The sequence below is a fragment of the Indicator indicator genome, chromosome 3 (assembly GCF_027791375.1).
Source record: "Indicator indicator isolate 239-I01 chromosome 3, UM_Iind_1.1, whole genome shotgun sequence".
Lineage (NCBI taxonomy): Eukaryota > Metazoa > Chordata > Aves > Piciformes > Indicatoridae > Indicator > Indicator indicator.
Window position 1 is genome coordinate 36,785,184 of NC_072012.1, and position 16,867 is coordinate 36,802,050.

General features: G+C 35.8%; 1 protein-coding gene across 2 annotated transcripts in view; it reads left to right on the forward strand.

Annotated features, from left to right (window-relative positions):
- The window catches only part of IMMP2L (inner mitochondrial membrane peptidase subunit 2), a 397,034-nt gene extending 380,588 nt beyond the window's left edge, over positions 1-16,446 (forward strand). For both annotated transcript variants that reach the window (XM_054399583.1, XM_054399584.1), the window contains one exon: positions 16,044-16,446. In XM_054399583.1, the coding sequence (XP_054255558.1) occupies positions 16,044-16,163 (120 nt within the window). In that variant the 3' untranslated portion in view covers positions 16,164-16,446. The remainder of the gene's footprint in view (positions 1-16,043) is intronic.
- Positions 16,447-16,867: the final 421 nt, after the last annotated feature.

Consider the following 16,867-nt stretch of genomic DNA (forward strand, 5'->3'; position numbering starts at 1 on the left):
CAAGTATCCTCAAATCAGGGAAAAATGCAACAATATAAGCCAAGAATAATAGTAATAAAAATCTTTGACTCTCTCTCTTCACTCAGCTAAGGAGCCCTGAATAAAGTCTTATGATTTCTTTTGTGGGTATTTTTCCATATGATTCAGTAGACATTGGATCACACCAATATAACCCAATAGGGTTAAATCCAGTGTCCACTAAAACAAATGCAATTATATCCCTCAAATCTAATAAGCTCTATGTCAGACTTGTAAATTTTACGGTAGTCTGCACTATATTCTAATAGCTGACTGAGTCTAATGTCTGTGAGGCAACTGGCTGCTCACTACTCATACCTTGTCTTTCATAAACAGCATAAGGCTTTGTTCTGGTAGATAAACAAGTCCCTCAGGACATCAACAGTTTTTAATGCTGAGAAGAATTTTTAGTAGCATTCACATTTTGTAATAGAAATCAAAATATTTGAGAAGGATATTTATTTTTTACTTATTTTATGTTTTATTTTTGGCTTGGGAAACCTCTAATCCCACATCGCAATACTAGACCATCATCTACGTATGTCAGAGCAATAATGCTGTTAAGCCCTGCTGCACACAACTCTGTAAATTAATAGTTGAAACCAGTAAGACTCAAGAGGTGAACTTTGACATATACATGTTTTACAATCTTCCATAAATCTGTTTGGTTTCCTTTTAATCTCTCATTTTGCAGAGGAAATGAAATAAATCTTAAGGTCAGATTCAGGTGTCCTTACACATGAACTGCAGTTTACAGGAACAGTCCTCTCAAATTTACTGCAACTAGTTCCCAGACAAGTCCTAATCAGATTGAGAAAAGGTTCCAGAATTCAGGCAATGTTCAAATTGCATGTGAAACTAAGACATTAAGACATTCACAGCTCAGGATGATTTTTCATATGCAACAAGTATCATTATTTAAAATAATAGAGATGTATGTTGTTGGCTTTGGCTAGATTTGCTTTTTCTAGGAAACACCAATGTCAAGAATTAGTCTCTTAAACATTATAATCATAACCAACATGAGTCAGCAAGGAAGAAGGCCAGCCGGGCTGAACAGAGAGATTGGGTTGCAACTCAGGGAGAAAAGGAGAGTTTATGGTCTTTGGAAGAAGGGGCAGTCCACTCAGAAGGACTACAAAGTTGTTGTGAGTCCATGCAGGGAAAAAATTAGGAGGGCCAAAACCAAGCTAGAAAGTGATCTGTTTTCAGCTGTTAGAGACGGCAAGAAATCCTTTTACAAATATATTGGCAACAAAAGGAAGACCAAAGACTATCCCTGGCCTTTGTTGGATGCAGGTGGGAACATAGGGGTCAAGGATAAGGAAAAGGCTAAGGTAGTCAACACCTTCTTTGCCTCAGTCTTCAGTAGTGAGACCAGCTGTTTGCTGGATTCCTAGGTCTCTGAGATTCAAGACAAGGATGGGGAGCAAAATTAAGTCCCCATAATCCAAGAGGAGATGGTTCACTACTTGCTGTACCACTTAGACAGACACAAGTCCAAGAGGCCAGATGACATACACCCTAGAGACTTGGTAGAGTTAGATAATGGTTGGACTTGATGATCTCAAAGATCTTTTCCAACTGAACTAATTACATGATTATACACTGCAAAATGATTCATTGATTTAAGAAATGTGGAAAAGAATTACCAAGTTGTAATTTCTGTTCATTATTCTCCCTAGTTTAATAAAAAACCCTCTTATATTGTCATTTCATATTGTTTAATTTTATTGCCATCTTATTGATATTCTGTAGGAAAAGAAATAAATAATATTAACAGAAATAATTTCTAGGCTTTATTTATCAAGCTCATTTTCCAACATCCCATGCTTCAAGTGGCTTATTTATGGAAAATAAATGATACTTCATATTTCTGAACATCTCTTTTTAAAAGAGTTTTCATATGGCCTATTCTTCAAAGGCTGAGTTTTCAGAACCTTTACTATAATCTTTGTCATACTTTTGAAATAGCAAACAAAAAAAACCCTCACACACAAGATTTCCCTATGGGTGAGATATCATGGCAACTTGTTGACTCCTGATACAATGTGACACACTCCAAATCCCAGAAGGATTTTACACCGAAATGACATAGCTCATCATGTTAGTGTCTCTGTCAAACACAGAAAAATGAAGGCTTCACGGGCATATTGGTTAACTTTTCTGTTCTTTTTGACTCATGTTGTTAACAGTGGCAAAGTAGAAGTTGGACACACCATTTTTGTGAATTTCTAGTGTTCGGGTAGATTATGTCTGGGCAGCCTGATCTAGTTGAGGATACCCCTGCTTACTGCAGAGGGGGTTGGATTAGATGACCTTCGGAGGACCCTTCTGACCCAGACCGTTCTATGATTCTATGTCAATATGTTGTGAATTAAGAGTGAGAAGGAAGTGAAAAGTACTTTTGATGACAGAAATGTGATATTTTTTTTTAAGAGAATAATTAAAATATCATTTAGTAATCAAGAGAGCCCATGTATCAAGCATAAAGTTATCTGACAGGCTGTCATCAGAGCACTATATCTGACATGGGTTTAGAATCCAATCTTATTTGTGAACTATCACTTTTAATTATTTACAAATAGCTCTATGAGCATTTTTGTGAATTTTGATATTTTAAACTCTTTTCAAAAATTAATTAAATAGGGATTAAATTTTTGATGTTCTAAGTAAGAGATCTCGAATGATAATCATCAAATAGACTTAATCTTCTCTGTGTAGCAGCAACACATTTAGTTAAATAAAGATGTAATTTGATATAATAGAGATTATGATTTCTCATTCTTAATATTTAGTCTTGAGAAGAGAAGACTGAGAGGGGATCTCATAAATGTGTATAAATATCTGAGGGGTGGGTGTCAAGTGGAGGGGCCAGGCTCTTTTCAGTGGTTCACAGTGATAAGACAAGGAACAATGGGTTCAAACTTGAACATAGAAGATTTCACCTCAACATGAAGAGAAACTTCTTCACAGTGAGGGTGACAGAGCACTGGAACAAGCTGCCCAGGGAGGTTGTGGAGTCTCCTCTGGAGACTTTCAAAACCCACCTGGATGCATTCCTGTGTGGACTACCCTAAGTGACCCTGCTCTGGCAGGGGGGTTGGACCTGATGACCTCTTGAGGTCTCTTCCAGCCTCTGATATACTGTGATAATATCCAACAAAATAGTAATAAAATGTTAATAACATATTAATAAAATATTTCTTAATATGATCAACAAAAGGAACACTTTACATGTGTTATGTACTAATGTAATTGAGTATGTATTAATGTACTAAAGAATGGTAAAGTGGAGACAAGTTTTTTTGACTGTCATAGCTTTGAGAAGATGTTGACTGGAAGAATGTTGTCATTTCTGTGTATGTACATGTTGATGTACACTCTGTCTAGTATTTTTGTCAGCTCAAGGGCATTTTGAGAAATGAATATTAGTGATAGTAATGACATAATACGGGGTAATAAAAATTTTAAATAAACATAGAACCACAGGGGCTGGGCATGAGTAAGTTTTACTTAACAGAAATTGAAGGTGTTATAACCTCAATATTTAAAACCCAAAGAAGTGTTAAAGCTTCCTTAATAAGTAAAGCTAATAACTGAGCCCAGCTAAGATATTATCCCTGAGAATAAATCACTTTTATTAATTTCTATTTTCTGAATAGTTGCTATAGCATATACAATATATATTCTACATATTCCATGTTTATTTCATCTCTCTTTTGAGGAGAGTCTTAAGTTTTGTTTAGAAAGTCTTACTACTTGTGTGATTGAAAAGTTGACCATAGCAATTTGCTTTCATTGCAATCACACAGGTGAAATGGCTTTCCTGAATCTAAATGAGGTTTAAAAACATAACAAGGGAGATAGGATATGCCCTATTAATCTCAATCAGGGACTGCTCTAGGGTGCTGTTCTTCAGCCAGAGAATTAAGTAATTGTTCAGATGCAACAGAATGTAGCTTTTCTTTCTGTTGGAGAATTCACCTCTTGGCTGACCTTGGAAATTAATCTGTCTTGGAGATATTTCTGTATCCCATGTCACCCAGGTTCTGCTTGTGATTATGCCTTGCTCTCCGGCTTTCCTTGTAACAGAGTGTTTGGGGATTTATAATGGATTTAGACAGAAGAGAGACTGGGAATTTGAGCAGGGTGCTGCTCTGCCCAGCCAGGGAGGAAGGTTGGTGGTATATTTTGTCTGGAGAATGCTACCAGCCAGCAACTGAGAGGCCCTGAGGATGAATAATTGAGGCCAGCTAAAGGTTCCCCCTTTTCTTGGCACAGACATGGAAAGGGTAACAGGACTGCCAGAATAGCATCAGAGAAGTCACTTAGGAGCTGTAGCCACTTACCAGGGAGGAAAGCATCAGGATCCTATCCAGATGTGATCTGTACTTAAGAAGTTCCTTACACAATTGTGTGCTAGAGGGCTTTGCAATAGCTGCAAATTAATTTTTGCAGAAGTCTATCAAAACCTACGAGGAAAGGTGATGCAAAGTATTCAGAAACTGCAGAGAGCGGTGCCTCGCAATAGACATAGCAGGTGCTGGATTGGACTCTGATGTTGTAATGGATGCTAACAGTTTTTATTACTCAGTATAAATTTGAATCTCTTGCCCTCAGCTGTTGCTGACTAAATTGATATCATTACTGAAGTTTCTGGATGAAGTTTTTCTTCTGATTTCAGAATGCAGGTTGTTCAAGCAGCTCTACACTCCAATCCAAAATTTTGGTGCTATCTGCATCTTTTTTTTCCCAACTCTCTTGGGAATCTGGCTCTGTATTTGTTCACTTTTCATGAGAACCACACTTTCCCTTGTCATTAGATATTAACTTCCATCTCCTTACTTAATGTATCATGATTTTGACTCGTGATATGTATTTGACTCACAGTTAAAATCATATCCCCATGTTACAAATACACCACGTGGCAGCTTCCAGTTATAAAATTATTCACTCTTCAAATAGGTTAACGGTGCATGCCAGTAGATGGTAAAACTTCTGAGGATGAAGCAGCTTCAGATTCAATTCTGTCTGTATGTGAATCCAGGCAGCACAAAAACTGCAGGAAATTTGGAATAAAGCCTTTCTTTGCAGGTTTAGGAATGAGTTTTGCCTGTTCAAGAATAGTAAGTATTAGACTCATTGAACAAGAGAATACACAAAGTATTTTAAAAACAGGAATGTAGGGTCCTTACCAAGCTTAGACTGAGTTGTTTCAGCTGTGCTGTAGTGGGAGAACAAGGAATCTACCATTAGGTTGCCAGATTTCTGTTGCAGTTGCAATGGCCTTTACCCATATCTGATGGAACTTTAGTACTCTAAATTAAGCTAGAAGATTAACTATTTGTAATGGTCTCATTAAAATGTAGATCACCTTTTCTCATCTCCTTTGAGTGCTAAGATAGTGAAGAAATAAAAAAACAGCTTAGTAAAGATACAAAACTATATTTTCTCCAGAGTGGACAGATGAAAATGTATCAGACCATGCTATCTGCAAATTTCATTGCTGCTGTCTCCTCAGCTAATTTTTATGGTGATGAATACGCAGTCTACTACTGACTGAAGCTGTGATTTCTGTCCCCCAAACACTGAGGTACCACATAAATGTTGGATTTACAGCATATTTTGAATGAAATTGTATTATAAAGGTAGGCACTTAAAAGAAATTGCAATTACATTGATTTTCTTACTGGAATTGAAAGAGCTCCATGTAATGAATTAGTTTCAGTGGTGTTAAGTTTCTACATTTAGTTCTTTCAGATCCTAAATGTGTTAATTTTTTTTCATGTACTGATGACCTGGCAGTCCTGTGTGGTTATATCTTGCTAAAATAGCCTAATAGCTACATTTAATCTGAAAAATGGAGTAAAGAGTTAATAAATCTGGATCATCAACTCACTGGAAATTGTATTAATTTTATTTTATTTTACTTTTAATAATGTGCTCAAGTGTTTTACTTGAATATTTAAAGTTCAGCATATGCTTTGCTGAACTTTGGCTTAGTTACAGCTATAAGAGACTATTTTATTAAATTTGCAGGCAACTGAATTTGTTACTCTTCTACTACTTTCTTACTCATGCTGTGTATAGGATAGGAGCAAGGTTTAATATTTCCTTGAGCTGCATATAGTTCTTGATTGTAAAATAGTGGATTAAATCTGGTGTATTGGTTTTTGACATGGTTTTGGGCTGCAGAGGTATTTTCTGTGAGAAGCTGCTAGAAGATTCCCCTGTGTCCAATGTGTCCAATGTAGCCAATGCCAGACAGCGCCAAGATGGACCTGCTGCTGGCCAAGGCCAAGTTTATTAGTGGTGGTGGTAACACCTCGATGATAACATATGTGTGAAGCAGGAAAAACCTGCACAGGTGCAGCCAGAGGGAAGACTGAAAATATGAGAGAGAAAAAGCTGTGCAGACGCTGAAGTCAGTGAAGAAGGAGGGGGAGGAGATGCACCAGGCACTATAACAGAGATTCCCCTGTAGTCTGTGATGAAGACCTTGGTGAGTCAACCTCTTCCTCTGCTGCCTGTGGAGGTTAATGCTGGATCAGATATCAACCTGCAGGCAATAGAGGACCCCACACCAGAAGATCTGGACATCCACAGCGGCCAGCGGAGGTTTTTCAGGATGTCTCAAATGTACAGGTACTTCTGTTTAGGCCAATTAGCTGGACCTCGAATGTTATGGTCAGGAAGCTCACATACAGGTTTCTCCTGTCCTTCCTGGTCTTTCTGATGTCCATATAATTAAGAGGAGCTGTATCACTCTGACTGCCCCTGTACTCAGCTCTGGTTAGGCCACACCTTGGGTACTGTGTCCAGTTCTGGGCTCCTCAATTTAAGAAGGATATTGAGACACTTGAACGTGTCCAGAGAAGGGCAACGAAGCTGGTGAGGGGTCTGGAACACAAACCCTATGAGGAGAGGCTGAGGGAGCTGGGACTGTTTAGCCTGGAGAAGAGGAGGCTCAGGGGTGACCTCATTGCTGTCTACAACTACCTGAGGGGAGGTTGTAGGCAGGTGGGGGTTGGTCTCTTCTCCCAGGCAACCAGCAGCAGAACAAGAGGACACAGTCTCAAGTTGTGCCATGGGAGGTATAGGCTGGATGTTAGGAGGAAGTTCTTCACAGAGAGGGTGATTGCCCATTGGAATGGGCTGCCCAGGGAGGTGGTGGAGTCGCCATTGCTGGAGACGTTCAAGAGGAGACTGGATGAGGCACTTAGTGCCATGGTCTGGTTGATTGCTTAGGGCTGGGTGATAGGTTGGACTGGATGATCTTAGAGGTCTCTTCCAACCTGGTTGATTCTATGGTTCTATGACTATTGGTCCCCTGCCCCTCTCTGGACCATTCTACCTGGGCTGCCAGGTATGTGGGTCAAGCCTAATGACTTAATCTGTCATATCACTTCTTTATAAAACTGCCTTCTTCATATGCACACATGCTTCTTCACTGAGTGAGCATTCTGTGGAGACTTAAATGCTCATCTCACATGTAAGGTGTGCATTGCTTGCAGACTCAGGATTGCACAGACAGTCTGCAACAGTACTTGACTAAAGATATAAATCTTCTATTTCTGATTTATTTTGCTGAAGTTTTTCTCTCAGCAATGTCATTATCTTCAACTAATCAGGAGTAAAATAAAGGAAAAAAAAGTGAATATGAAGAAGATTAGTTATGTAGGACATGGAAATTATATTCATAAGTTTATAGTGTCAATTATTTAATAATAATTTCTATTATGAAATGAAAGGATAGCTATATGATTTGAATTATACCAAGAAGCCTTGCATTTTTATAAATGTTGCAGTATCATAAAAACACAGAATACTAAATGATATTAAGTTGACTAGGGGAAAAAAAACAATGTTTTGGTGAAATTTTTTTTCCAAGTAAGAGCTGGGTTTAGTATGTTTAATCTCTTCCCCACAGTTTTAATAAAAAAATTAAAATAAATCAGATAAAGACAAGAAAGGAAGTATTTAAGCACTCTTAAATTCATAGTTATTATTGTAGCCATAAGAGGGAGAAAATTTTTTTTATAGATTTAAACTGTGTTTCTGTTTTAGTTTTGGTTTTATTTTTTTTCTGGTAAGTCAACTTAGGGAGATTATGTTTACACAATTATCTTGATGAAATTTACCATTTTAAATGAGCTCTAGCCATCCTCACACAAAAACCTCTATTAAAAAGCATTTTATAATTTTAATAACATAGCATGCTGCTATTTAATGGCATTTTGATATCCTAGCTGCTCATTGAATATTTACTCCCCATTGCTTTTCATAGCTCATATTGCCAACAGCATGTTTTCTCTAAGTCAAACTGTTTCTGTATGCCATTTTAGAAAAATATATAGGCAAACCTCACAGTAAGATTTCTCTTTTTTTAACTTTAGTCAAGTAGTGTATTGAGCAGTTGTCTTTTTATTGTAGGAGAAAATCAAAATTATTTTATTAATAATATTACAGTAGCCTCTTTTGTGTCATATTAAAATGGTGGAAATGTGTGATAAAAAACAGAAGCTATTTTTTAAGTGTATGCTGTGTATGCTGACAGATCTACTTCTGAACATACAAGCTGTTGTCACTGCAAATGTCTGAACAGGTCTTCTAGCTTTAGAAAAGGCTTGCTTTGCCCACTAAGAGCTGTAGTATCATTAGGTGTTGTACCATTTAGTTTTCATGTAGAGGTATTTTCTCACCTATTCCATTGAATTAACTTTTCTGGCTACTGCTGGTCTTTTTCACTTTTTTTTTTTTTTTTTTTTTTTCTCCCTTTACCTCATCATTTGACAATTATTGTAATGTGATCTTGAATGACTGCTAGTATCTTCCAAGTAAAATTTGAGGTGATGAATTTTCCCAAATGCCTGAGGTCTGCTGCTCCCAATGCTGTCCCATTACAGTGCTCACTGATGCAGCGACTCAGGCTGAAGATGATTCTAACAGCATGCAAGAGAGCAGTGGGATGCAAGGTTTAATGTTGATACTTCTCTAAGTTCATAAATAGCCCTGATTTTTGACCTATGAGATCAGGTAGTTTTCAGAGCTTTTGGGGGAAAAAAAAAAAGAAAAGAAAAAAAAAAGAAGATAAATTATATACAAGAGGTAACTAGCATGTGGTTTTTTTCACATCACTCGAGGAAGAATTTGAGTGTATCTAGAAATTGAAGCCTACTATTTTCTTCTGAAAATACTTCTTGTTTCTTTTCTTTCATTTATCCTGAATGACTATGAAATGCCATATCTCTTAGCTTGTGTGCATATGGATCCCCGTTGTTGGAATTTGATCTGTCATCTTAGCTTGATTGATCACCTTTTCAGTACTAGCCACTCATCATTAGGGTCTGCTTTATCTGTGAGTGTGTGGTTGAAGAAGAGCAGGAATGTGCCAGGGTCTCCTCTGTGTTGTTCAGTGTCACAGTAAATCTTTGTGCCCAGAGCAATGCGGGGATGCCTCTGTCTGGCTTTCCTGGAAGCATAAAGCACCACAGAGAAAGGGCATGGTTCTGTCTGCTCGAGCAGCAGCCCAGAGGGATGAATTTGGTCTGTGGAGGAGCAGTGTATTTTGAGAGGATGAGTGCTGTCCCAGGGCACTATGTGAACTATTGGAGCTGCTCTGTGACTCCTTGCCTTATACTTGCACTGTATTGCTGCATTTGTCAAAGCTTTAGAATGAAATTCTAAATTAATGACATGAAATGGGACAAAAGTGGAAATCAACTTAATTTGTACAACATTTCTGCATAGTGTCCCAAGTATTCAGTCAAGAAAGACAACGAACATAATTAATATCAGTGTAGTAAGCTGAAAAGTGTCACTTAAGCCTGACATTCTTCTGCCTCTGATGGCACTGACACAATACATTGCTGAACAAGAATTAACTTTGAAGGCTTTTGTGTACTTCTGAATAATTAACGTGCATAGATTTGGGATATAGCTTGTATTTCTTAGGTGAAGATAATAAATGCATTTTAATAATTGTTTTCTGCCACATTTATCAATTCTTATGCTACTGAATTGCAAATATATTACTGCTTTTTAATGAGGGGGTCTTTCAAGAAAGCTATTAGTGTGTTTTTTTTCTTCTGCTGAGTTACATGACTTATTGACAACCCTATTTAGTCTAGGAATTCTGTGCATCACAGTGAAATATTAAAAAGCTTTTAACTATTAACTTACATTTATGTATATGCAGCATGTAAGGCATATCATAGTGAGCACTAAGCAAGTTCATAATTTTTATTACTAGAAATCTAAAATAAATAATAGATTGGATTGATAATCTTTTCATAGACCTATTTATCCTAATGGTTTTGCGAACAATAAGCAAGAAACAATAATTTTAAAGAATGTTCTACTTACTGAAGGTAAAAGAGTAGTAGTACTGTGTTGTATGCTAACCTCTATTTTAAAATGATATCTTTAGAAAATAGAGAAGAAGAAACTGGGAAGGAATTAAGAAGTTAAATAGCTATATTGCCCTTTGGAATAGTACATCCTTGGTAATTCCAAGAAAATGCATTGGTATAGAATCTATCTCATAGAATACTTGTACCAAGCCTGTTACTGTGTTTAATTTAGTCTGTGGCATTGCCAGCTGATTTCTTCATGAACTGAATAAAATATACAGTAATTTTTACTGAATCCCTTTAAATCTGCACTACTTTTATCAATGTAAATTATGGTTTAAGATTAGTATCTATCTGTACATTTGACTGTAGGAAAATCTCACATGTAAAATAATTTCTATTGTCAGTGACCATTTCCTTCCTTTATCTCTTTCGTAAATTCAGGTTTAGCACAGGCCTGTAGACATGACAGAACAAATGAGAATGCTACCAAGTAATCTTGATATGTTGTACAATGCATTTTTTCAGTTCAGTCAATAACTTGAACAGTGCAGTGACCGTGCTCACCTCTTCTCATATGAATAGCTTAAATTGCAAAACCATGTTAGATTGCAGCAATTACAATTGTTATACTAATTTCAGACAGCTACTCTGTGCTAACATGCAAATTTTATCCATTCTGGGAATCATCCCTTGCATTTGAAATATATTTCTCTCTACTACATCTTATTTTGTAATTATGTATGTGCATGTATGTGTAATATATGAGCACCCCTTTTGAGTGTCTATTTTCACAGTTCAATACTTTCCTAAATTAATTTTCATCTATATTAAATATTAAATAATAATACAAAATTAAATTAATATAAGGCTTCATATGATATACATTTTCATTTATATATTTTCAGATTTTCTTATAGTACATTTTCTATCTAAATGAATACTGCTGAATTTGAAAGCTTTAATAAGGACCTTTTCTGATTACACAGTAGCAAGAAAACACATATAGGATGTTTTATGCGTAGCTGGATCTGCTGTTTCAGCTATCAAACTAATGGAACCATAATGGAACACTTAGTAACAAAATTAATGGGCTGCATTCTTTTCTTTGTCTCTAGATCTGTATGACTTCATTAAGTCTGATTTGTTCAGTTACGAGAAGAAAGAATGATGAAGCATTTTGCTACATAGTTGAAAGGAATCAGTCACTTTTTTCTTTTTTCTTTTTTTTTGGTATGTGTGTGTTCATGAGCTGGTTGTCACATTCTTATGTCACCTTTCAGTGAGCTGATATAAGCTAAAGAACATCTGTTGTGGTAGGGCTTTATTTACAAAATAATCTGTTCTCATCTTTGTGTTATTCTTACATACATAAAAGATGGAGGTCAAGGATATTTGTTTCGTCTACCATTGTTCTTCATCCTTGATACTTCTACTAAAAGAATTGGTTTCTCTAGGGTTTTACTGTAATCCACAAGATTTTATTTTTATTGACCCTTTCTGCTTCTACTGCACTGGATAGCAGTTATTTCAAAGTTCAACCATGTACAGAAAATGGAATGGAATAACAATCATGTTTACTTTCCATTAGAGTATGGATTTTTTAAAGAGATTAATTTACTGGGACAATTCTCTGTGAGACCATTTTACACCTACAATCTAATATCAAAACCCAGTGCAACAACCTTTATTAAAGACAAGCAATCTAATGTGACGCAAATGGCTACCCCATGCTATATATTTTTGTAGTATTATATCTGAAGCACTGAATAGTTGCCTAAGTGTTTCTATCCTGAGGTTCTCTTCGAGATATTTGGGGGCTGAAATATTTTAGAATGTTTTTTTCTGTCTTTCTCATTAGCCTGGTCCCTTTACACACAGGTTTCAACCTCCATACAAATTTGGCATTCCTAGTCTTCCAGAATTTCGGTATAGTGAAACTAAAACTAATTGGCTAATAGAATCTAGGTAGCAGGGCTGTGAAGTACTAGATCAGGACTTTTCCTTTTCTTGAAATCAGAACTGAAGACCCAGATTTCCAAAGACATTTTGGTGTTTACCACTGCATGCTACATCTCCGCATCAGACTTTGCATGGATGTAATACATTACCCATTGTGATTTGGGATTAGAAAAGGCATCATGCTAAGAGACAGTGAAGGAGTCAACAGCAAACAGACAATAAATGGTGGATTGTACAGTCTGTAAATCAATGAGTTTTTAAATGACTTACTTTGGAACTGAGGGAAGTGATAGTAAAATGTCTCTGTAGTAATAAACGTGCATTTATTCCAACCTGTTAGCATACAATGAGCAAAATAGTTGTAAATAACACCGCAGATAGTACTATCAAGCTTAGGTTTATCTTTCTCTAGTGCAGTGCCAAAACTAATCAGTCTCCATACAACTAACATGCTAACAGTGAGCAGACTGAGGAAAAATGCCTTTATCACAGTAACAGTGTCAAAAGAGTATAACTCATTCAAGTTTGTTTTTTTTTTTTCTTGCTGATAAATTTGCTGTGCTAGCAGAATAACTTCTCAGTTGTTGAATTAAATATTCTAGGATGTAGGGAAAAAAAATAAAAAATAAAAATTAATACCTAAACAGCTCAGGTTAGGGAAATAATGTGGAATCAATTCAACATGGCATCTGTTGTTGTCACAGCAAGAATGATAAAGAGATCATAATGTAGAAACAGAAATCAACCATTTAGATTGTTGGCATCTTTTACTCATGTACGCAAATGAAAATGTTCCTCAAAGAATGTATGTTTGTAAAGTAGTGATTTTTCTTATAGTTAAGACAGTGTTTCAAGGGGGTAAACATTTTCCTAAGTAAAAAGAGTAAATAATGTTTGCAATGGAACTGATTAACCATTTAAAAAAATTGATTATTTCAGTATTTCATTGTTACAACTGAAAATGTAGCCTCTCAGTTCACCCTTTGTCTGTATTTAACCTTGATGAGGGTAAACCCATTAGCAAGGGCAGGTTGTTCCCTTCAAACAATTCTGTTTTTCCTCAGTGAAATTCATAGCTACTCTGGTAACTACATAATAGTAAAAGGCAATGGACAAAAGTTGTTAAGGTTGTTTGCAGAAATCAAACATAAAGGTGCTTTTAAAGAGAGCCTTGATGTTATTACAGGAGAAGCACTACCGCATCAGTGTCATTTGTTATTTAGTGAAGGCTTCCATCACCCAACAATACCCATTTTTCCTTTCTAACACTACTCATGTTGTCCTGTAAATCTGGTTTATAGCAAGGATATTTCTTTATTAGTTATAAGTCAGATGATGGTCAGTAGAAGAAATCCTCTGGGTAAAATTATTCCCAGGTTCAACTTCAAACAATTTTTGATCATTTATTATATTCTCAGTCTGCATGCAGACCTCCTAGTGACATCAATAACAAGTAATGCACTCAGAAAAACAGCTTTGAAAACAAGATGTTGTGTTAGAGAAGAGTATATTTTTTCCCCCCTGTATTAATGCTGTCACATTTTGTATGCAATGGTGGGGTTTGCTGTGATTGTATATGTTGGCACCATCCTGTAATGTGTGTGCCATCATGCTGTATACTCAGGGAAAAGAATCCCCATGGTAATATCACATTTGCAGACCAGTTTATGGCATAATTAAGATAAAAAATATTGTGAATTCCATGAATGTCCAACATACCACACAGAAGTATGTAAGGCTTTAAAAAGTGCAGCTAAATCCTATCAAAAAAGAGTTATCACTAGCAGCCTGTCCTTTGCTTATATGTAGGAAAATACGATGCTAGACTGTAATTTTGGTGATCTACTTCTTTTAAATATCATGCATTATTAAGTAACCAAATTATATATAAGTAATTCAGCACCTGCTTCATCAAGATACAGAATGTGGAATTAGATATAGACCACTTCAGCTTCGCTGATTTGATTATATGGTAGAGAGAGACTGGTGAATATACATTATTCCTATGAAATTAAATCAAGAAAATGAGCTGAAGATATTCCTAGGGGCCTATTTGGTGTCTATTTTCATAAAATGCTGAATTACCTGCTTACTGAAATAACTTTTTTTTTTTTTTTTGTGATGAGTAATAGAATGGAACTGATGAACTGAATGTACACAAGAATTTAAGCAGGAATGTACCAGTTCTGACAACAGCCAATACCGTATCATTAGTGCATAGGTACAAGTACAGAATTTTTCCTTTGATGTTTCCTAATATGGAGTATAGAGACTACACTGACTCTGTTCAGTGGGATGTAATGGACTTTGCTTCTATTAACAGGAGAAAAAACTTTTTTTACCATGATTGTGATGGAGCACTGGAACAGGCTTCCCACAGAGGTTGTGGAGTCTCCTTCTCTAGAGATCTTCAAGTCATATGTGGATGCATTCCTGTGTGACCTGCCCTAAGTGGTCCTGCTTTGTGGGGGAAGTTGGACTTGATGACCTCTGGAGGTCCCTTCCAATCCCTAACGTTCTATAATTCTGTTTCTATGATTTTCTGAACCACTTTGTTAATCTTTTCCCATCTCTTCAGTACACTCCATAATGTGTACAATTGTTATGTAATCATGCACACAGAAATATTTCTGTTTTATTGGCTTTATAAACTCTTTAAGACAATGTCATCTAATGTTTGCTTATTCTTATGAGAAATTACATAATAGGCAAATAAAACCTATGCATTCCTTATTTATGCCGTTCATAATTTTATAGACTTCCAAGCCCACTGTCTTCTTAGGAGTCTGAATTTCATCTTTTCACATACAGAGACACTCCAGTATTTTTAACCATGTTTTTATCCTATTTGTAATTTTTTTACTGATGCTGAATACTTCATAGTTAGTGTGAAGCGTACTGCTTGCTATTGTTTCCAGAAGTCTAAACAAATAACTTTTATTGTCTCTGTCTTAAAATGTGACTTTTCTATTCTCAGTTAGTCTAGTCATACCATATTTGAAGAGCCTTGTCTGTAATTTTCTCAAGGTTTTCTAAGGAATTCAGTTTTCTAAACTATGCCACCTACAAGTGATTAATTTGTAAGCAATATCAATATTGGCTATGATTTACTGAAATAAAATTTTAGTAAAGTAAAATTATTAAAGTAAAGCAATAATAAAACATATTTGCAAAACACATGAATGAAGTGTAAGTGGTCTCAGAACTTCAAAATTATTGTTTTTGTCGGAGACAAAATGGATTTTTGAAGGACAGTGATAAACAGAAAACACAAGTGTTTAGAAAATGCTGGTCTGGTTAATGTACATAGCTCAAATCTGAGAAACAGATTCCATTTATCTAATTCATAACATATACTTGAGCCTTGTTCTGCTGTACCCAGAATAACTGATAACCAAAAGGTAGATTATACAATGCCTCACTGTTTTGATCAGCTGTTTTTCTTGAACTTGAAAAAAACATTCCTAGTTTGTATTTGCTACAACCAGTGCATTTCAGCAAGCTATTCAAGTTCCACTACATGTTTTATAAAGAAAAAAAAAGACATTTCCACTGATGTAGATTTTCTTCCCATTGCATACACTCATGTGTACAAAGATCTCTGCTTTGTATTCTCTCACTCAGCAAATCATAATGTAATTTGTATTCTCCTCATTTTATTGCATTTGCAGTATTTAATAATCTTTTTTATTTTTCTTTTGGTTACAGGTTTCTCTTGGACTTCTACATGCTCGAGCTACTCATATCCTCTGGCCTCCACAGCGCTGGCAGAAGTTACAACCAATGCTACCTCCAGAGCGCAAACCACTTCACAGAGAGCAAGAGTGATCCAAGTGTTCAGACAGAAAATTATTGATGTGGAGTTTGACCATGAAGAGCATTGACCAAGTGTAATTTGACATCAGGTACCACACCAGCAAAGACGTGTGACATCGTCATGTTAAAATGCCACCTTAAGTGTAAAGTTTCTTTGGTTTGTTCCTTGGTGTTTTTGAAGACTCTCAAGCAGTAGAGCATTGTGCATCATTTTGGCTTGAAATAATCGGTTGTAAAAGGTCTGGGTGTTCAGTTTTTCTGGGAGTGTTAATATGCTTGACTTAATATGTCTGTACCTGTGTTTCTCTGGATGAGAAATTATTACAACTCTCAATAAAATATTTTAATCTTATACATTAGGCTTCTTTCTTTAGTAATGGAAGGGAACTTTTCTTATTATCATTGACTGCACATGAAAAAAACATGAAACGTCATATGATTTGGATTATCCTATAATTTATAGTACTGATCAGTAATTTTGTAGCTGAAAAGTTAATCATATATGTCATAAATGTTTCTCAAAAAGCTAATAAGATTTTTTTTTTAAATGCAGCTTGTGTTTATTATTAAACTGAGTATATATTACTTTATCTTTCAGGACTGTTTTATACAAACATTGCTTGTATATCTCTCTAAAGTAAATATTCAGTTAAAATATATATAATGCATTGCAGTATCTGAAGGCAATATTTCATTAGTTTCTGAATTAATTTCTA